Source organism: Mya arenaria, chromosome 13, assembly GCF_026914265.1.
Source record: "Mya arenaria isolate MELC-2E11 chromosome 13, ASM2691426v1".
In the NCBI taxonomy this organism is placed as follows: Eukaryota; Metazoa; Mollusca; class Bivalvia; order Myida; family Myidae; genus Mya; species Mya arenaria.
The window spans coordinates 27,536,991-27,560,390 of record NC_069134.1 but is presented as its reverse complement, the minus strand read 5'-3'; the positions used below and the strand labels follow the sequence as shown (position 1 = coordinate 27,560,390).

At 36.4% G+C, this 23,400-nt stretch overlaps 1 protein-coding gene across 5 annotated transcripts; it reads right to left on the bottom strand.

Moving 5' to 3' along the window:
* Positions 1–1,061: 1,061 nt before the first annotated feature.
* LOC128213111 (alpha-mannosidase 2-like) lies at positions 1,062–22,166 on the bottom strand. 5 transcript variants are annotated; one of them, XM_052918636.1, is made up of 6 exons: positions 22,081–22,166; positions 20,618–20,718; positions 15,218–15,325; positions 7,573–7,817; positions 6,834–7,070; positions 1,062–5,741 (listed from the first exon to the last, which is right to left on the bottom strand). In XM_052918636.1, exons 2-6 carry the CDS (start codon positions 20,638–20,640, stop codon positions 3,040–3,042), a joined length of 3,315 nt encoding a protein of 1,104 aa, XP_052774596.1. In that variant the 5' UTR covers positions 20,641–20,718; positions 22,081–22,166; the 3' UTR covers positions 1,062–3,039. The 5 variants fall into 5 exon arrangements, with proteins under 5 accessions (XP_052774596.1, XP_052774597.1, XP_052774595.1 ...); XM_052918637.1 differs by lacking the exon at positions 22,081–22,166 and adding an exon at positions 21,966–22,024; XM_052918635.1 differs by lacking the exon at positions 22,081–22,166 and adding an exon at positions 21,815–22,019.
* Between the last annotated feature and the right edge of the window lie 1,234 nt (positions 22,167–23,400).

The following is a 23,400-nucleotide window of genomic DNA, read 5'->3' as shown; positions in this document are numbered from 1 at the left end:
CCTCATGCATATTCATTAAACCGAGATTTTGTCAGTCAATTGTCCCACGGTTTGTATGAAGTGTAACGGAAGAAAATACCGTGGTCACGGTGCATATCCATATAAGTACCCTCTTTGCGAAATCTACTGAAACGGTACCCTCTTTGCACATGCCCCGGTCATTTTCTGCTGAAAACAAATCGGCGATAGACAACAAGCCAGTAAATGCGCATTCAACTGATGAAAGGAGGTATGTCTTGTGCAAAAGAAGTATACCACGGAACACTAGAATGTTATAGCTATGTCTTATTTAGTAATGTGCCATTTTTCAATTACTGCAACTCCACAATAAGCTACACAATATTGATATGTCTTGCCTCGCCCACCGCCTCTGCATGTTCTGCTGGCTTAAATGAACCACTGGTTTGATTATGTACACCCCATACATATTACATGTATTCATTTATATATCATATTCATACAAATGGCAATTAACAGTCTAAAATATGTGGTAAATTCATAAAACACCCTACTTTCGGTTTTGCAGCGGCACGGGATACCTCTTTGCTATTGATTGTTTATATCACAGGTACCCTGTTCATAAGTTGAATGCGCATTTACTGGCTTGTTGTCCATCGCCAATTTGTTTTCAGCAGAGAATGACCGGGGCATGTGCAAAGGGGGTACCGTTTCAGTAGATTCCGCAAAGAGTGTACCGATATGGATATGCACCGTGGTGGTTGCCGACGATGCCTCTGTGCTTGTTGTTTTGTGAAGTTGAGCGTAAGTTAGACCTTGAAGTTAGATTTTTTTAAACAAGGTTGCCTGTAGCAAAATTTGGCTACTGGTCTTCACCCTGTAGTTTTCATCACACTTTAATACACACAAAAAAAATAAAAAAAATACGAAAGCCCCAAAATCACAGTTTGTCAATCAAGAGTAGATAATTATTTGATTTATATTGATCTATTGTCTGTGTACGAGTTATCTCGAAAACAATCAGGTTTACTCTGATGTTCTCGTCAACTACAAAATGAAGATAAATTTAAAATTGAAACTTCTTGTTTAGCTGATTTCTTTAATTCTATTTTTTTTGCACTTATACATGTATACATGCATGGTATTCTTTGACAAAACATTATTTATAAAAGTCGGCTGTCGTGTAAAAAACAGTACATACACTAACATGTAAGCAAATCATATATCAAAGCGTGGAATAACAAAACTATAATATCATTTATAAGCGCCTTCAACAATGCAAAAGTGGTTGTGAAAGGCCAAAAATTCAAACGTTTCAAAAGTTCATGTTATATTTTGTTTTGAGGAACGATCTTTTTCGAGAGTAAAACATACATTCTTTGTGACATGTTTTGGGGGAGTAAGGAGTTGACCAAATTTTACGGAAGAAAATTTTATCAGATGTTCGCGAAATGTAAATGCGTTTTGACTTTATATTACTTAATCATGCAAATTTATGTTTATGCATTTTGTATGTTGTTTGTTAAACTGATACCCATATAACTGAAACTGATAAAATCTTCTTTCGTAAAATTTGCCCAACTCCTAATTACAGCTACACATGTTGCAACGGATAAATAAATTATGCTTGCTAAATATTGAGCCTCAAAAATAAAACAAGAGCCGTCGTAAGACAGCGCGCTCGACTACGCCGCTTTGACTTAGAAGTGAATACAATAACGATGTAATGTGCCTGTCAAAAGCAATAAAACAATCAAATTGAAAAGTGAACAAGAATCGTGATGTGACAAAACCAGATTTTTAATGATTGGCAGAAGAGATTCAGTTTCAACTGTTTCTTCTATTTTTGTAAGAGTGACCTTGATCCTAATGGCCCCAAACACAACCCCATGGACGACCTCCATAAACTCTTCCTACATATCAAGTTTGGTTACAGAAAGTCAACCATGGTGACTTTGACGCTGCCCTAACACCAGCCCGCCCAGACAATGACGCACGTCATTCAAATAGCTTTATGAAAATGTGGTTATGAATATTAAACTGTGGGGAAACAACATTTAAGGGCAATAATTTGTATTTAGGGCTAAAATGGAGTTATGTTCCTTGTTGTAAGATGGTCGTCAATAATTCTGCAAAGTATTAAGTGCATTGAATGAATGGTATAGAAGTTTTTTCATTAAAATCCCTACTTGCCCTAAAACTTTAAACTGCCCTTAAACTTTAACCTAAGTCAACCAGGGGCCATAACTTGTAGTAAATAATATGGAGTTATGTAACCTCATTGTGTGATGGTCCTGAACAATTGTGTGAAGTATTAAGTCAATTGAACAAAGGGTATAGAAGTTATTAATAAACATCCCAACCTGCCCTAAAACTTTAACCTAAGTTCCATAGTCAATCAGGGGCCATAATTTGTATAAAAGATAATATGGAGTTATCTGACCTAAATATGTGATGGCTCTGAACAACTGTGTGAAGTATTAAGTCAATTGAATGAATGGTATTGGGGTTTTAAGTGAAAATCCCAACTTGCCCTAAAACTTTAACCTGCCCTAAAACTTAAAACCTTAGTCAATCAGGGGCCATAACTTGTATTAAGGATATTATAGAGTTATGGAACCTCATTGTGTGATGGTCCTGAACAACTGTGTGAAGTATTAAGTCAATTGAACAAAGGGTATAGAAGTTATTAATAAATATCCCAACCTGCCCTAAAACTTTAACCTAAGTTCCATAGTCAATCAGGGGCCATAATCTGTGTAAAGAATAATGTGGAGTTATCTAACCTCATCATGTGATGGCCCTGAACAACTGTGTGAAGTATTTAGTCAATTGAATGAACGGTATTGGATTTATAAGTGAAAATCCCAACTTGCCCTAAAACTTTAACCGGACGCCGATGCCGACGCTGGGGCGAGTAGTATAGCCCACTTATTTTTCGAATAGTCGAGCTAAAAATAAATAAAACATTTTTAGTTTTGGTGCTTCAAACGACTTTTCTACTATGGAAGGCCTTTAAATCTCATTGCACAAATTAAAGTGAAAGCACGAACTAGGAAATAATCAACACTGGGAACAATACTAATGCAAAATGGTTTTATTCAAGTGTTTGTTTAAGGTTGTGTCCTGCACAAAGAAAGCTTTAATCTCCATTGGCTTCATTTCTATACTGCTTAAAGTCAAATAACGAGAAGATGATTTCTCTTGCACAAAGTTAATAGTAGTCTCTTTTATATCCAAATTATTCGTGTCTGGCAATAATGTTTCTAAGTTCAAGTTCGTATATTCACAATCTGATTTACTTCTAAAGCTGCAACGAAATCCGTGTCTGTGTAAAATGAGACCGATTCCTTTTACTGCGCCACTAACATAATTGTAAAGCACCTTTGCACTTTCTAAAGATATACCACAAGGTAAATCACTTTTAACTGGCTGAAAGTTTGATCCGAAGCCAGTTAGTGACATTGTTGTAAACATCCTTTGCAACGGCTTATTTAAGAAACCATTCATTACAGTACTGTCTAACGAAGGAAAAGAGTAATATTCATCACTTAAGGGTTTTTCACTATATTCTAACTGTAAAATAAAGCTCGTTTCAGTGATCTTATTATCTATAACTGGGTCATCCATTCCACGCCCATCTCCAAAGAAAATATGTCTATCTAACATCACTTCCAACCATCCACTCTCAAGAGAGGCAACTCCATGAGGCTGGGCGGAGTGCAATGTAAGCCGTCTTAAATCATCCTGCATGAAAGCCATTGTCGTCAGCGGGTAAAAGTTTCTCTCTATGTGTTGACGAATCTTGTCTGAAGGATGCCTTTTCCTACGTATATATTGGAACCCATTTTGATCTGTGAAAAACGTTCCCTTTTCGTTTTGTATTGATGTCTGTAATCTCATAGCGACTTCTCTGCTCGCCATATCATGGGATGCCATGTCTAGGGTATTATCAATGTGAAGCTGTGTCCCTACCAATCCCTTATGCTTGTAAAGCTTAATACGGTGATAGATGGTTGGGCACACAACTTGCACCTCAGACAAATATGGGCCCTCAATAATGCGTATGTTTGGAACTGTGTTTATGAATGGTATTGCTGGTCCGTCCGGTACAAACGTGTAAGCCCCACTAGCTGATGACGTGTATTGAACGAAGGAAAGGTCAATGTCAATTCCAGTTTCGTCACCACCAGATAGTTGTTTGACTCTGTTAAGAAATCCATAGTTTTCGTTAAAATATGCAGCCATGTGTTCATTTTGTATTGATATTGGCATCCCGTCCACACTGAGCTCGGGCTTAAATTTAAACTTGAGTTTCGAAGGTAAAACCAGGTTTTTCATGTTTCGAACTGAAATGCTTGCCCACTGACCTTTGTGAGGTCGACTTGTTTTTCTGACAGTGTACGTTTCAACACCAAATGGGGCGATTTCGGTCAGAAACCAAACTTCTACCAAGGATTTGCTTACCTTTTCATTACTTGAAAACACCGGATTTAGTTGATATACAAGGCTTCTATTCTTAGAATCAATGATTTCTATTGCATACTGGTCGAATGTGATTCCCACAAATTCAGATCTGAACTGACCGGTCGGATTGTAAATTACAATTTTCGATCCTTCTTCAAACAGCTTCACTAAATTATGCTGCGCAAGATGAATACTATCTTTTCTCGACGTCAAGAATTTCATATTGCTCGGGCCTGAGTTTTTTCCCCTCGACAAAACAAAATGAGTTGCCTCAGTGAGCACCTTCCCAGCAATGTTATACGCACTGAACAGTCTTTGCTCATAATCCATAGCGACGTTCTGTCTTTCCGTTCCAGTAATAGCATCATGGTGAAGAAACAATCCATAATTTTGACGAGCAGAGGTCAACTGTCTTGCTAATGAGACCAATCCAGCGTATTTTCTATTCCAATGTTTGCTGTAAGTTGAAGCAAATGAGTGCATTATCTCCGCAGCCCTGAGTCGAGACTCGACGTCTCTGGAGAATGTTTTATCAAAGACTCTGGTCGTGAAATACCCTGTCCAGTAGCCTGATTTGCGATCCGAATAAGGAAAGAAATCACCACTAATAATAGGAAATTTAGAAGTGTCTGAATGCTTATATACAGTATTTAAGAAGTCATTTAGAGTACCAAATTTCACATGAATCTTCCATTCAGGCTTAGAGTTCATGTATTCCATTAATTTCTTGTAATTAACATATTGTTGATCCCATTCATTCATATGATCATATCTGAAATCATCCCCCAAGGGAACCAGAACAGTGTTGTGCTTAAACAAACTACTTTTCATTCGATATTGTTCATATAAAAGCCGGGACAAATTGACGACGTTTATGTTATCTATCTCTGGGTTAATTTTCTCATAAAATACTCCCTCGACATGTTGGAAATCAAACCGTTCGCAAATCTTTCGGTCTGGACCACAGTTACTTTTTAAACTGTACACTTCGTATGGCATACAATGGCAAAATATGTCTGCATCTTGAGTCCAAAATTGTCTCCAGTAAAAGTCCAAACCGTTTTCTCGGATCATCTGAGCCTTAGTTCCCTGATGGATTCGATTTATCACCATATTCTTCATCCCAGCTAGCTTCCAAATATACGGCATGGTTCCGGAGTGGCCAAAAGGGTCAACTGACCAACTGTTGTTTGGAGTCACTCCTACATTGTCCAGTAGCCACTGATGTCCCTCGGTCTGTTGGTCGATGACGGATGTGTAACTGGTGCTGGCTTCATCTGGCATCACCCAGCCTCCCGATACAAACTCAAGCCGACCTGAGGCAAGATGAAATCTAATTAATGAATCATTTTTAAGGCGCACAATATCGGTTGATGCAAAAATAATATAATATTTTAATGCATTATTATGTTAAACGCATTTGACTCTAAAAGGTACTCTATAGCTTTTTTAAATAAACTTTTTAAAATCGATTTATACAACTGGTTATCTACCTATAATTTGCGAATTTCACCTATTTAGTGGTAAGACGAATCTTACCTAGTTAACCTGAGTCAGTATGTTACTTACTAAATGGAATTCGCAAACCGTAATAAGATAACCTGTGCCTAAATCTGGAAGGCATTTATAGTTAACAGGTAACACGAATCTTATCTTACTTAAGTTAACCATTTAGTGTGGTACTTATTAAATGGAATTCGCAAACCATAACTAGATATACTGTTAATGCTGTACAGCTAAAACGGTAAAAGGTAGCAATTCTGGACACTTTGATCTTATGATATTTATCTTACAGAAAAGGATTCACAAATATAAACTAAATAGCTAGATTAATGTCGCGAAAGTGGTTAACACGAAACATTTCGCGAACGTCAACAGGTTATCTTCAGTTTCTCGCCTGCAACAAAACTCAGTATGTATTCAACTGTTTTATTGAAATGAAACAATCCCTCATTAGCTACTTATTTCAAAGATACTGTAGTCATGGTTAAAGGTAAATCGATACAAGACCAAAATAAGTTCAAACATCTCCAAAACAATAGAGTAGGTAAGTATAATTTGTTTGGAGAACAGGGATTCTGTACCAAACCGAACTTTATCAGGGTATATTTCTATTGAAGAACATTTTAAATACCAAATGGTCAAATTTTAACATGCTCACTTAAAAACTGCACCGTTTTTAGGAAATAAAAAAAAAAAAAAATCCACACGACGGCAAAAAAAGCGTAGAGTAGGGAAGAATGAAAGAGGGTCGGTCGGGCTAGTTGATACTAACATTTTTTAGCCTAAATAAGTACCATCAACGGACAAGGCTGAGTATAGGTATACAATTTATCGAAAATTCATATGTAGGCCACTAATTAGGTATTCAATAAATAAGTGACCACTATTTGTGGTAATGGAACTACCTTGTTTGACAAGATCTCTAACGTTTTGTTTGATTTCCTTATTTTGTTCGTTCCACCACATGCTGAAGAAGACTATTTCTGCCCAGATAAAGGTCAACTCTGGGTAGAAGACCAGCTTGCGAACCATGCCGTCCAAAATGTTTCGGACACTAAACATGTAATACTCGTCCAAAGTTTGCAGCCAGCCAGGATCCACGTGCGTAAACGGCATGATTATGACCGTCAACGGCTCAAGATCTAAAAAGTAAACTGTTTTAATTTAGCCAATATGTTCGTTGTTCTTTTATTTAAAAATGAAAAATAAAAGGACAGCTCAGTTGTCTTAAATTTACCCAATATCATTTTAATTCCGTAAAGATCAGGGCAAAAGAACGTACATTGTCACTATAATATTGTCTAAGCAAATGTTAGGGTCACCGCCCTTAGCACTGTCAGTGAAAACTAGGGGTAAGAAATGTATTATCTATCAGTATACTAACTTTTAAAAGGTACGGGTTTTTTTGTTAGCAATATCCGTAGCAAAGTCCATTACTCACGGTATTGCATTCACACACACCGCATGCAATGAAAATCCTGACATATATTAGACAATATATTAAAACGTTTTTTAAACCTCGCGCATTCAATAAACTTACATTTTGTTGAGATTTAGTATAACAAATTTGTATAATGTTAACTTAATGAAAATATAAATGATATTTGCATATAATCGATGGCGGGGATCAGACAAAGTACATACTGTCGCTATATGCTGCTTCATTCACCGGTTTATGTGGTAGAACATACTGCCCATCAATCAAATCGTCAAAATACGTTCGTTCAGCGAGATCGAGGGTTGTGGTTGTGTTGTATGGGTCGCTGAAATCTGATCTGCACTCGAGCAAATCCTGCTTCTTCGTTGTAGCAACAGTTCGTATAGTTATGCTGCTGGTACCGACATTTTCAAGCTTTGCCTTTTGAAAATCACGCGTTTTCAATAAAGACCTGTAAATAAATTGCATATTAATGAAAGTAACTCGCAATTATTTCATTTTCGAAATAATCTTAGCAAGTCGAAAAAAAATAGGGTTAAATAAATAATAATAGTTTCATAGTATAGTTATTCCTGAAAGTTCGTTTTTTTTACTTAAAATGTTAATTTGAGCAATATTTTTCCGAAGCAAAAAAGTTTCCTATAAAATGTTCATACTATATTTATTCTTGAAAGTTAATCGTTTACTTAAATTGTAAATTATAGCAATATTTTCCGAAACAAAAAAAAGTTTCCTTTGTCGGTATTGAAGTGTTTACAGTATTTTGAAATTCGATTAAAAAACTATAGATTAGCGCATTTCATTGCATTAAGTACACTGCAATTCTGTATTATAACCGCCTGTGTAATCTTCTTAAAAGTTGATTACAAAGCCAATGGATTGTAAGGAAAATAATCCCTTCATGCGTGAACATATAAAATGTACAAATAAAGTAAAATCATAAATTAAAAGAAAGAAAGTAGTCGTTTATGTCCAAAAGCAGGTTTCTAAAATGTGAAGCGGTATATAAAATAAACAGAGACAGGGAATAAATCCAAAATTGCGAAATAAAAACCATGCCGTATTAATTTTCTATAAAAATAAAGAGAAAAAACTCTGTCCTTATTACAAAATCGAGACAACTAGAAAATCGAGCAAAGCGACTTCGAACTACGATTATTCGACTGTATATTTCATTGTTACGTTGAACGTTTATCTAACGTTACCTGGTTATGGACTGAGGTGTGCCTTCGAATGATATATATGTTACTTTAAGTAACAATGTGTAACAATGGCCGCTGTGTAGCGCTACAAAATGCCCTTGGTTTTAAAGTTGCACTCTCACGGACTGAACGTTTTGACAATTATTTTATTTATTGTCTTGGAACGAGCCAATTTTTGCAAATATCTATGGAAACCAGTTATAAAAGACTGCTGACAAAAAATTAGATGCCGGATTTTTATAATTAAGTTCAAAAATTGATGTTTTATGCATTTTTCTAAAACCGTTTGTAACGGTTTAAGCCATAAAAAAATATTTTTCCGAAAGGAAATATAAAAATTTACGATCTTTTTTTGTCAGCAATCTTATATCATTAGTTTGCAGATATTTACGCAAAAATTGCGCAAGTAAAAACATAAAAAAATTGTAAAAATGGTATAACTGTAAAAGTGCAGCTTTAAGGGACACAATGTAGTTTGATGCAAAAAATACTATTTGTAATTTAAATGCAATATTAAGTGTGTTTAACTCATTTCAATTTATTGATCGAAACAAAAGGCATTTGATGTGTGTTCAGATTAAAGAAAGAAATTTTAGCGATTATTTGGCTATTTCTCAACTAGGGAATTCGTGACCACGTAGCTATTAACATGAGGAAACCCGTATTAGAATACAACCTACATTTTCAGCAAATGAGATTAAAGACAGGGGGCCATTAAGTAGTAGACTTAATGCACCAGTCATTTGTAACCACGGCCCCCAGGTCCGGGGAATAGCGGGGACTTTGACTTTCGGTCCAGCCAATCCCGGGTAAAATTCTCGCCCTGCGGGGACGAACAGATGTTAAAATCCCCGCCAAATGCCCCCGCACCCATGGGCCCTTAAGTTAGTCTCATTCTCCGCTATATTTTTTGCAAACACAAAACCACCGCATTCACCTGGCACTGCAGGGCCACCTGGAAGGTAAAAACACGGCTCATTTCCCCGGCTATCCCCGGTATACCCCCGGACCTGGGTGGGCCGTGGTTACATTTGACTGGTGCATAATCATTAAGAATTTCAACTTTCGCGCGTGTTTAAAGGTCCGCCTACTGCCAATTATCCGATACAACTCCCTGCGTCAGATTTTGCTTCGACAATGTATCAGCCAATGAGGTTGTATTCAAAGTCAGTTAGATGACATGAAGTGAATTATTAATGATAAAGAAGGACTCGCTACGCTCACTTCGCCTATTCCTATTCATTAAGAATTCACTTCATATCATCTAACTATTACTAGTAAGGCGAATATCAATTTGTCTGTACACAAATCATATGGGTTTTTTTTCTGTTTCGATCATTTCAGTGAAATGAGTTGAACATAGGAATTCATTAAATCAAAATATATGCATATATCATCAACCTATATTGCCCATAAAAATGCATTAAAGATGCACTCTTACTCCCAAATAAGATTTACCACGATTAATATCATTGTTTTAATATACCAAAAAGGATGAAAAAGTGTCGAAAACAATGAATTTTATTAAGGACACCGAGTTTAAAAGATGCAGAAAACACGGTATTTTTACCTATTGAGACGATAGTAGATAACAGTAAATCTTTTAGCATTCACCAATCATTTAATATTTTTGCATTTTCAGCCATTAAATACACGGTTACAATCCTTTTACCTGTACTAAATATTTTACATAAATGCATTATTTAGTAAGGTATATCTCGAAATGTATGTTAGTTATACATGCGTATTGATTTTGAATAAGAGTGTCGCTAGTTAAAAAAACAAAATTGGCAACAACCTACATTGTGTCCCGTTAAAGCTGTATATACAAAAAAACAGACAGGGACAAAATCGAAACAGGCGACATCTAGCCATGTGGTACTTAATTCATTTATTTAAAAATATAGTAAATATGATGTCATTCTTTTACAAAAATGACCCAACAAGAAAATCGAGCCAAGCGACTTCGATCCTATGAGATAATATCGTACATTTTAGTGAAACGTTATGAATGTGTATCTTAAATTGCCTGGTCATGGGTTTCGGATGATGATTTGATATCGAACGTACGTAGCTAGATCAGTATGTGTATACCCAGGGGCGTTCCGAGACATACTCCAGTACGCCCAGGCGTAGAAATGAATTAAGGTTCTCGCGAAATGGCCAGTAAAAAAGTCCCACGTCAGGGGATATCGGTCCCGCTCCAACCCCATATATCATAATGGGACCAGAATATAGAAACTCCTTCATTTTTTTCACCGCTCTCAAGTGTACGGGCGTACATTTCAAAATATTTCAGGTACGCCCCTGATACCACGTGATAAATTGCGTAATAAATGTTATGCCGGAAGTCAATATTTTGCTTAGAATGAAGTCTTTAAACAAATATTACCTCACCATTTCTTCACCATTTTAAATGAAACTAGAAACGCCGCGATGCGACGAAACCAGCTTTTTGTTATGGGCGATCAGAAATTATAGCCAATTAATTTGTTGTATGAACAAGTTCAATCTGCAGCTTCATATAAGCTATATTCACACTAAGATTCATCAATATCCATCAATTCTAACTAAGTTGTTGGGCAGAAAAAACATTTTTCTATTTTTACAGTGACCTTGACCCCACCTCCCAAGCTAGCTCTTCACATAAGCTACCTTCACTCTAAGTTTCATCAATATCTATCAATGCTAACTAAAGTTATTGGGCAGAAACCATTTTTCTATTTTAAGTAACAGTGACCTTGACCTTAGCCCCTCCCCCTCAATAGCAATCCCAAGCTAGCTCTTCACATAAGCTACCTACACGCCAACTTTCGTCAATATCTATCAATCCTAACAAAAGTTATTGGGCCGAAACCATTTTTCTATTTTTAGTAAAAGGCGACCTTGACCTTAGTCCCACCCACCATCAAAAGCAATCTAAAGCTAGCTCTTCCCATAAGCTACCTACACACCAAGTTTCATCAATATCTGTCAATGCTAACTAAAGTTATTGGGCAGAAACCATTTTTTGTATTTTAAGTAACAGTGACCTTGACCATTATTCTATTTTAAGTAATATTGACCTTGACCTTATCCCCTTCCCACTCAAAAGCAATCCCAAGCTAGCTCTTCACATAAGCTACCCACACACCAAGTTTAATCAATATCTATCAATGCTATCAAAAGTTATTTGGCAAAAAACATTTTTCTATTTCAAGTAACAGTGACATTGACCGTACCCCCTCCCCACTCAAAAGCAATCCCAGGCTAGCTCTTCGAATGCTACCTACACACCAAGTTTCATCAATATCTGTCAATCCTAACTTAAGTTATTGGGCGGAAACCATTTTTCTATTTTTAGTAATAGCGACCTTGACCTTAGCCCCTCCCCACTCAAAAGCAATTCCAAGCTAGCCCTTTACATAAGCTACCTACACACTAAGTTTCATCAATATCTATCAATGCTAACTTATGTTATTGGGCAGAAAACATTTTTTCTAATTTTAGTAACAGGCGACCTTGACCTTAGCCCCACCCCCTTCAAAAGCAATCCCAAGCTAGCTCTGTACATAAGCTACCTACACACCAAGTTTCATCAATATCGGTCAATGCTAACTAAAGTTATTGGGCAGAAACCATTTTTCTATTTTAAGTAACAGTTACCTTGACCATTTTTCTATTTTAAGTAATAGTGACCTTGACCTTAGCCCTTCCCCACTCAAAAGCAATTACAAGCTAGCTCTTCGCATAAGCAACTTACACACCAAATTTCATCAATATCGGTCAATGCTAACTAAAGTTATTGGGCAGAAACCATTTTTCTATTTTAAGTAACAGTGACCTTGACCTTAGAACCTCCCCACTCAAAAGCAATCCCAAGTTAGCTCTTCACATAAGCAACTTACACACCAAGTTTCATCAATATCGGTCAATGCTAACTAAAGTTATTGGGCAGAAACCATTTTTCTATTTTAAGTAACAGTGACCTTGACCTTAGCCCCTCCCCCTCAATAGCAATCCCAAGCTAGCTCATCACATAAGCTACCTACACACCAACTTTCGTCAATATCTATCAATCCTAACTAAAGTTATTGGGCCGAAACCATTTTTCTATTTTTAGTAAAAGGCGACCTTGACCTTAGCCCCCCCCCCCCCCTCAGAAGCAATTCCAAGCTAGCTCTTCCCATAAGCTACCTACACACCAAGTTTCATCAATATCTGTCAATGCTAACTAAAGTTATTGGGCAGAAACCATTTTTTTGTATTTTAAGTAACAGTGACCTTGACCATTATTCTATTTTAAGTAAATTGACCTTGACCTTAGCCCCTTCCCCCTCAAAAGCAATCCCAAGCTAGCTCTTCCCATAAGAGATTGTACATTACACCAAAAAGCGCGTGCGACGTTGTTTACTGACGTCATAAAGCGTAGTAATTTTAAATTACTAAAACTCGCGTATTCTACGATTATTTATTTTCAATGTTAGTTTAAAGTATTGCAAACACATATATTTGATAGCGCTTAATTCAAATGACATACTTTACTTTCCATAGCCCATGCAATAAAAGAAATAAGAAGTGGCGCGTTGTTGCGCGTGACTCATCTTACATGGGGTATGTAAGATGGGGTTTTCCAGCACTGGTCACATGACCGGAATCACACGTCCGGTATGCAAGAATAAACTAGCTTCTGAGGCCCAAACCAACGTAATCCTTGTTTCATATTTCACAGTCAAACAATATAGTGCAGAACCGCAGGGATAACAACATGTTTATGAAGTTGTGTCAGCATAGTATTTATCATTTTCGGCATATATCAGGGTAAATTGGGCATCTTTTCCGAGCGCATTTCACAATCCCCAAAAGTATACTTTTTCACAAAACTTAACACCCAAAACTTACAATCTTACAAACAAAACAAACAAACAGAGAGAAGTCATATTAAAATCGCATCGTCCGTACGTACGTACGGTTGTCCGTGTCCGAGCCCTAATTTTGTCATGCAGTGAATGATTTAAATACAAAATTGACACATGTGTTCGGCACATAATGCCGACGTGTCACGAGCAAGACCCACGTCTCTACTTCAAAGGTCGAGGTCACACTTAACAGGTTTATTATTATAAAATGTGTTTTTTTAGTCCGGGGTGTGACATATTCATGCAGCGAGGGATTTTAAAACTACTTGACACGTATGTTCGGTACATAAAGAAGACGTGTCACGTGCAAGACCAACATCCCTACTTAAAAGGTCAAGGTCACACTTACAGGTTGATAAGAATAAGTGCATTATTACATGCATATTCAGTAAAGTTGGTCGTGTTCGGGATGTAACTACACCATTTGAAATGAAACAAAGGGCAGTCTATGCCGCTTAGAGATCCCCGCCTTCGTTGTATTACCGGAGTTTGTTAAGGTAATTAGTTTCATCAAACACTTTGACAAACCTGTTTCTAAAATAATGTTTTGACAGTGCTCCGTCAGACGGCCGTATTGTGAAAAGGTTTGTCGAAGTGTTTTAAGAAACTAAACTCTCAATCAAAGTCTGGTAAAAGCCCAAAGGCGGGGCTCCGTAAGCGGCGTAGACTGCGCTTTCATTTAAAATGGTGAAGAAATAGGAAAGTTATCTTTGTTAAAAGCCTTCATTCGAAGCAAAATGTTGCCTTCCGACGTAGCATTTATGACGCAATTTATCACGTGGTATACACACACTGATGTATATGTATATACTGTATAGTTGGTCGTGTCCGGGCTGTAACTTTGTAACTTTAATATGAATCGACACATGCCTTTAGTTCATAACGGCAATGTGTCGTGTGCAGGCCCACGACCCTCAATATCAAGGTCACAGTTGGAATTTAATCATTATTGAATGCTGCATGTATGCACATAACAAAAGTTGGCCCTGTCTGGGCTGTAACTTGGTCCTGCATCGAGGGATTTGAAAATTACTTTACACATATGTTCGGTGCATAAAGACGTCGTGTCGCGTGCATAAGCTACCTACACACCAAGTTTCATCAATATCTATCAATGCTAACTAAAGTTATTGAACAGAAACCAATGTTTGACGCCCGCCCGCCCGTCCGCTCGCCCAACGACAACCACATTCTAATAACCCGGTTTTCGTTGAAAACCTGGTTAACAAAGCGCAGTCTACGCCGCTCACTGAGCCCTGCCTTCGATCTTTTATCAGAGTTTGATTGAGAGGTTAGTTTCTTAAAACACTTCGACAACCCTTTACACAAAACCGCCGTCTGACGGAGCACTGTCAAAACATTATTTTGGAAAGAGGTTTGTCAAAGTGTTTGATGAAACGGTAACGGTCCGCTGTATGTGGCGGATGTGCGTTCATAGTCTCCACTTCTATGCACTTGCTAGAAAGCTCAGCTGTCCTGTGAGGCGTAGTAAGTTGGAACTTCAACAATCTTTAAAGCTCTGCTTTCCTGATGGTTGAGTGTGGCTTTGAGCAGTAACTGGTGATCTAGTTATGATTTGCGAATGCACTAAGAAAGTAACTTACTAACTGGTTGACTGGATAAGTTTAGATAGTTTTCTAACGAACTCATAATTATGCTTTAATGCAAAATGTTTCATAAGGTACAAAATAAGTACTGCGTAGCTCTATAAAACGCTCTTTGATTTAATGACAAGGAAAATGAAAAGTTACCTGCTTTGAACTCCGCCAACATCCGATGACATCCTCATCACATACCCGACGATGTAAAAGACGAGGGTTAAGCATAATCCACGAACTGCCCAAACACGATTGACACGGCTGCAAGACATTTAGATGAAGTGATTTCAATATGTCGCACATTCGGACAACACCAAGTGAAGTACGTGGATTTTTATACAATAAGGTCATAAACTTATTATAATAATAATAATATAAAGTTGCTTCGATATCTTTTAACAAATTTAATTTAACAAGCTGCTTGCTTGAGTAACCAATAATTTAACATAACAACAAAGACCAGTGAAGCGTAACAGAGCACGATCAATTTGGTACAACGAAGTCAAATTAGCTGTTGAATCTAGCCATGCGTTTGTATAAGGCCCAGAGGCGGCGCATCTAGCAATTCATAGCTGTGGAGGAAGCGGGGGCACAACCTTTAAACCCCCTCAAAACTTTATTTCACTGCTGACTTAAAATAACAAGTAGAAATCGTTGTTGCAACACAGCTCTTTATTCAAGAATATTTTTATACATCATATGACGTGGACAAAGTTATGAAAAATGGTATACATGTATTTAACTAGCTTCTGAGGCCCAAACCAACGTAATCCTTGTTTCATATGTTACAGTCAAACAATATAGGGCAGAACCGCAGGGATAAAAACATGTTTATGAAGTTGTGTCAGCATAGTATTTATCATTTTCGGCATATGTCAGGGTATATTGGGCATCTTTTCCGAGCGCATTTCAAAATCCCCAAAAGTATACTTTTTCACCAAACCTAACACCCCAAACTTACGATCTTACAAACAAAACAAACAAACGGAGAGAAGGCATATTAAAATCGCATCGTCCGTACGGTTGTCCGTGTCCGAGCCCTAATTTTGTCATGCAGTGAATGATTTAAAAACAAAATTGACACATGTGTTCGGCACATAATGCCGATGTTTCACGAGCAAGACCCACGTCTCTACTTCAAAGGTCAAGGTCACACTTACAGGTTTATTATTATAAAATGTTTTTTTGAGTCCGGGCTGTGACATATTCATGCAGCGAGGGATTTTAAAACTACTTGGCACGTATGTTCGGCATATAAAGAAGACGTGTCACGTGCAAGACCAACATCCCTACTTAAAAGGTAAAGGTCACACTTACAGGTTGATAAGAATTAGTGCATTATTACCTGCATATTCAGTAAAGTTTATCGTGTTCGGGATGTAAATTTGTCATTCACTGATTGATATTATGCACCAGTCAATGGTAACCACGCCCCCGCCCCAGGTCCGATGAATAGCGGGGACTTTGACTTTCGGTAAAGCCAACCCCGGGTAAAATCTGCGGGCACGAACTGATGGCCAAATCCCCGCCAAATGCCCCCGCCCCCAGGGAGCTAAGGTAGGGCCCATTCATCGCTATATCTGCGTGAAGACAAAACCACCGCATTCACCCGGCACTGCGGGGCCTCCTGAAAAGTAAAAACACGGCCAATTTCCCCGGCTATCCCCGGTATACCTCCGAACCTGGGGGGGGGGGGGGCGTGGTTACAATTGACTGGTGCATTAATATTAATTAGCAAAAGTGTTCGGTTCATAAAGGCGTGCAACATCCACGACCCTACCTCAATGTTCATGGCCACAATTAACTCATAATGGAAGGTGCATGTACAGTGTGTGTATACCACGTGATAAATTACGTCATAAATGCTACGTCGGAAGGCAATATTTTTCTTAAAATAAAGACTTAAATCAAAGATAACTTTTATTTTACTACACCATTTGAAATGAAACAAAGGGCAGTCTATGCCGCGTAGAGATCCCCGCCTTCGTTGTATTACCGGAGTTTGTTAAGGTAATTAGTTTCATCAAACACTTTGACAAACCTCTTTCCAAAATAATATCTTGACAGTGCTCCGTCAGACGGCCGTATTGTGAAAAGGTTTGTCGAAGTGTTTTAAGAAACTAATGGTGAAGAAATAGGAAAGTCTTTGTTAAAAGCCTTCATTCGAAGCAAAATGTTGCCTTCCGACGTAGCATTTATGACGCAATTTATCACGTGGTATACACACACTGATGTATATGTATATACAGTATAGTTGGTCGTGTCCGGGCTGTAACTTTGTAACTTTAATATGAATTGACACATGCCTTTAGTTCATAACGGCAATGTGTCGTGTGCAGGCCCACGACCCTCAATATCAAGGTCACAGTTGGAATTTAATTATTATTGAATGCTGCTTGTATGCACATAACAAAAGTTGGCCGTGTCTGGGCTGTAACTTGGTCCTGCATCGAGGGATTTGAAAATTACTTTACACATGTGTTCGGTGCATAAAGACGACGTGTCGCGTGCAAGACCTGAGACCCTATACTTTAAAGTTCGGGAATGTCCGGCCTGTAACCTTGCCGTGCACAGCAGGATTGGGTTGGTCATAAATATGAAATCAAAATGTAGATTGAGTAATTACATACATTAATTTTAATTCTTTTCGGTGAAATATGATGAATATCATGTTAGTTTCACTGTTGTTTTTTCACCGTTGGTTTCTTATAGCTTTTGGTCCCCGTTATTATTGCTTAATAAAAGTAATGTAGCGTCCACTATGCCGGGTTGAAAATGTTTAAACTGATGTCACCAAAATGATATCAAGACTTTAACCGTTATATGTACGCGATATTGCAACTGACGCCGAATAAATTTACATTTTACTTACATTTTCAGATAAAAAAAACCCAACATGTTTCCTATTGGTGTAAGATCAAGTTGATATTCCTCGTGACCACAGACAATTATATGTTCACTCATATTTTGATTTCTGCGATCACCCGATGAAATAAATGTAGACCTTACCCGGAAATACACATGTATCCTCTTTTTTAAACCAAACTTATGATTCTATAAACATAACACACACTTAAAACAACTCAAAGAAACCCGGAAATTATCTACATGTATATGAATCAGCATATCGTTATAATGAACAAGTGCTGTCGTAAGACAGCGCGCTCGACTACGCCGCTTTGACTTAGAAGTGAATACAATAACAATGTAATTTTACCAAGTTTAGTCTCTTTATCTTTATATCAAACCTAACTAAAATTATTCGATACATAAGGTGACTTTGATGCTGCCCTCCCACCAGCCCACCCGAACAATGACGCAAGTCAATCAAATAACTTGTTTTCCCTTTATGAAAATGTGGTTAAGAATATAAAAATGTGCCTTTCAAAAGAAATTAAAACAAAAAAAATCAAGGGCCATAATTTGTATTTAGGGTTAAAATGGAGTTATGTTTCTTGTTGTAAGATGGTTGTAAATAATTTTGAATTTTAAAATCCCAACTTGCCCTTAACTTTTACTTGCCTAAAACTTTAACCTTAGTCAATCAGGGGCCATAACTTGTATTAAGGATAATTTGGAGTTATGTAACCTCATTGGGTGATAGTCCTGAACAATTATGTGAAGTATTAAGTCAATTGAATGAAGGGTATAGAAGTTATTAATCAATATCCCAACCTGCTCTAAAACTTTAACCTAAGTTCCATAGTCAATCAGGGGCCATAATTTGTATAAAAGATAATATGGAGTTATCTAACCTCATTATGTGATGGCTCTGAACGACTGTGTGAAGTATTAAGTCAATTGAATGAATGGTATTGGACTTTTAAGTGAAAATCCCAACTTGCCCTAAAACTTTAACCTGCCCTTAAACTTTAACCTAAGTCAATCAGGGGCCATAACTCGTATTAAGGATAATATGGAGTTATGTAACTTCATTGTGTGATGGTCCTGAACAACTGTGTGAAGTATTAAGTCAATTGAACGAAGGGTATAAAAGTTATTAATAAATATCACAACCTGCCCTAAAACTTTAACTTAAGTTCCATAGTCAATCAGGGGCCATATTATGTGTAAAGAATAATATGGAGTTATCTGACCTAATTATGTGATGGCCCTGAACAACTGTGTAAAGTATTAAGTCAATTGAATGAAGGGTATTGGACTTATATGTGAAAATCCCAACTTGCCCTAAAACTTTAACCGGACGCCGACGCCGACGCTGGGGCGAGTAGTATAGCCCTCATTATTCTTCAAATAGTCGAGCTAAAAATGATCTAAATAATCACGTTCCTTTGGGACATGAATTCAATATATTAGGTTTTCTGCATATGATCCAAAATTGTAAAATAAAAATAATATGCTCATACATTTGGAAGACTTTTTTTTCAATTTCAATCTAAAGTATACTTTTCACAATATGTTGTATATGCATGCATTTTTTATTGAATTCCATGAAGAAAAATATTAGTGTATAAAATCTTGTTGATGCAAGGTTTGGGGACGATTCATTAAACACGAATAACTTCTCATGGTCATTTATATAACTACTTAGTTGTATAAACCTTGTTTATATCTATTTAAATGTTAACTGACACTCGACATGGTTGAACACCAGTGAAAATCAATACATGTTGTTCAAGCACCAATAGTACATGTAATGCACCAGTCAATTGAAACCACGGCCCCCAGGTCCGGGGAATAGCGGGGACTTTGACCTACGGTCCAGCCAAGCCCGGGCAAATCTCCGCCCTGCGGGGACGAACTGCTGAAAAAGAAAAACCTCCAAATGCCCCAGCATGTTTACAATTGACTGGTGCATAATGTATGCATGTATATTTTTATAGTTTACGACATATTTTTTCAACGTTTAGGAAATTGAAACATATAAACTTTTCAATTAATGTAGATGTGAGTTTCATTTCATAAGCCTATGTATATTTATGAAAGGTTTTAATAAGAATGAGGTCAATACTTAAGCGTTTTATATAGCTATTTTTTATAGTTTTAGTGATATTTCTTCACGGTCTAGAAAATTGAATGATATTAACGATTCAATTAATGCAGATGTGCGTTTATTTTATAAAAAAAATAACATGCATATTTATGAAAGGTTTTAAGAATAATAAGGTTATTACAATGAAATATGCATCAGTGCGTGCTAGTTGATTGAAAACAACGGTAAAGAAAGTCGTGCATGTGCATGACTATAGGTAAAGTTAGCAAAAACCAAAACAATGCATGTATAAACAATACATGTATAAGTACTTTTGAATGCTTAAAAATATACATTGTAAAATAAGCAAATTCATACAGATCAGTGTCTGTCGTCCTTTATAAAATATCTTTATGTTTAATATCATGTCTAAAAGTGTTATGCATCGTCGCGTTTAAAACAAGAGAATGCATTTTCTTCACTGCATTGTCGCGTTTAAAACAAAAATAATGAATTGAAGTGTGCAGCGCTGCGATGCAAATAATTATTATAACAAATGCAATTGTGTGTTTCAAAGTGCTTTATAAATATATGGCCGAAAATGTCGCCATGAAACATACCTGTGCAGGCGAAAGATAGTCATATTTGCTCCGTATTCCAAAACACGTCCATATATTTATGTTGCCATTTAAGGTGTATTCATACTTGCTTAGACCATTTGCTACAAAGAAAAATCCATTCACATTGTTACACGGTTTTAAGAACGCTTAAAGGTACTCGCTCATGTTTTTGGACAAAAAAAATAGTTTTTCCGGTAATGCATCTGAAAACACATATTTTATTATTAGTTTATACTGTAATATCGAAATTGCAGAAAAAAATAATATTATTATTAAAAAAAATATATTTTTTATTTAGTGGGGTGCGAACCCACAACGGTAAAGCCAAGATAAAAAAAATAGAAATTAAAACTTTTACCATAAGGCCACCTGGACTTTAACAATAGACGCAGATATTTTAACCTCTTAACAATAAATCATTGATAATATCACGTGACACTATATGTAAATCATCCAATCAGGCGACAACAAAGCTGTTATAAAATGTTTATAAGCGGCATTAACGCTTATTGGTGGCGGATCCGTGGTCTAGTGGTCACATACTTGACTAACAATCCAGGGGTCGCAGGTTCGATTCCCCGTCGCATCACTAAAAATACTAATCGTCTTCCGGGAGGGACGTTAAATGGGGGTCCCGTGTGACATTGCTATACACTGGTGCCATTAAAGAACCAGGGTAGCTCTAACCAGGGTTACATTTTGTCTGTGCATTATGCTCCAAAAACCTAAAATGACTAACACTCTTAACGGAGCACTCGCCGAATGGGCAAGGCCCAAGTGCGAGTATAAATAAGCTTACTTCCCCCCCCCCCCCACACACACACTTAACGCTTATTGAAATTTGGATCTTCAATGACGATATTTGAGCAAATTGCAACATTTGCTGAAGGTTTTCTTTTTTGGTATCTTAGTTTTAACACACCTAAATGATTTGCCACACTAAATTCTGTCATACAAAAATAAGTGCATTTTACAGAACAGAACAGAACAGAATGTGTATTTAACTTAAGCATGTACAGCTCATCGTTATAAACACAGAATGGAAAATAGCATGCATGTGATAAATAAGTAATGCATAAGTTATAAATATGGATATCTTGGTAACTATACTAACAATATATATGGTATATACAAAACTAACAAATTTAACAGTAATAGTAAAATTCTGAAGCAATTTACAAAAACATGAGCGAATACCTTTAAATCATGTTGTAAAGACACTTAGTGACCTTCATTTGCCCTTTCGCTTTTATAGTTGTTAGTTCGCTATTCCTATTAATCCATTAGTAAACAGCTTATAAATAAAATCGATACAATTTCATTAATCCAGCACATAAACAAGTCATACTAAAATCCACGGCTGTTAAATCATGAAAGTTAAAAGCGAGTGTATAATGCGATATTTTTTTAACTCATAGATCACGGCTGTTATTAGATTCTGATGGTTGAAAAATGTTATATACCCAGGGGCGTATCTAGGCATACTCCAGTGCGCTTGGGCGAACAAATCAATTTTTATTCCTTCCAAATGTCAGACGCTTAAATCTTGAGATCAGAAATAAAACACATAGACTGCTAAGGTGTATAAATATACTCAGAAAAAAGTAATTATTTTCCTTATTTTACTTAGGAAACAATTTTGAAAATAGATTTAAGTAAATACGTCTAAACAACATGTGGTTGACCTATTTATCATTTATACATCGGCGATGCACCAGTCAATTGTACCCCCCCCCCCAGGTCTGGGGAATAGCGAGGACTTTGACTTTCGGTCCAGCCACGCCCGGGTGAACTCCACGCCCTGTGGAGACGAACTGCTGGTAAAATCCCCGCCAAATGCCCCCGCACCCAAGGGACCTGGAGGGAGGCCGTGGTTTCAGTTGCCTGTAGAAATCACGGTTTTTCTAACTTATGAGACAATAGTAGATTACACTTAATCTTTTAGCACTCACCAATCATTTAATATGTATGCGTTTTCGGCAATTAAAAACACGATTACAATCTTGTTATCAGTAACTGATGTTAATAAATGCATTCTTTAGTATGTATAGTTAAAGATTTATCACTCAAAAGTTATGTTTATTATACATGTGTATGCACTGATTTTGAATAAGAGTGTCACTTTAAGCAACAACAACGAAACGACAGATATCATCCGGATTGGAAATATCAGTTAAGGCCTAAATCGAAAAAACCTACTCTTCCGTAAAAATGTTTATCCGACCGATGCTTTTTGATATGCGTATATACATCTTCTTCATCTTACAGGCTAGTTTTCCACTATAAGTGGAGTGAGTTTGAAATCATCAGTATAATAAATATTCAAGGATAAAGTTAATACCTTTGGAATGTCATGCTTCGTTGAGTTTTTATATGATTAAAGTACCAGTCACTATCTATAATCCAGCATTTTCATAATCGGTATTACCGATATGAAATATGCAGACAGTATTCACCTCGTTTGTATTCAATTATTATTATTATTATTATTATTATTATTATTATTGTTATTGTTATTATTGTTATTGTTATTATTATTATTATTATTATTATTATTATTATTATTATTGTTGTTGTTGTTGTTGTTGTTGTTGTTGTTGTTTTTATTATTATTATTATTATTATTATTATTATTATTATTATTATTATTATTATTATTATTATTATTTATTTTATTATTATTTATTATTATTTATTATTATTATTATTATTATTATTATTATTATTATTATTATTATTATTATTATTATTATTATTATGAGTAATCATTTGGAACACCTCGG

Coding starts and splice junctions, on each gene's coding strand:
- LOC128213111 (XM_052918636.1), bottom strand. CDS start 20,640: ATGACTATCTTTCGCCTGCACAG. Junction 7,818..15,217: donor GTTGGCGGAGTTCAAAGCAG/GTAACTTTTCAT, acceptor ATTTATTTACAG/GTCTTTATTGAAAACGCGTG. Junction 5,742..6,833: donor TAGAGATCTTGTCAAACAAG/GTAGTTCCATTA, acceptor ATCTTGCCTCAG/GTCGGCTTGAGTTTGTATCG.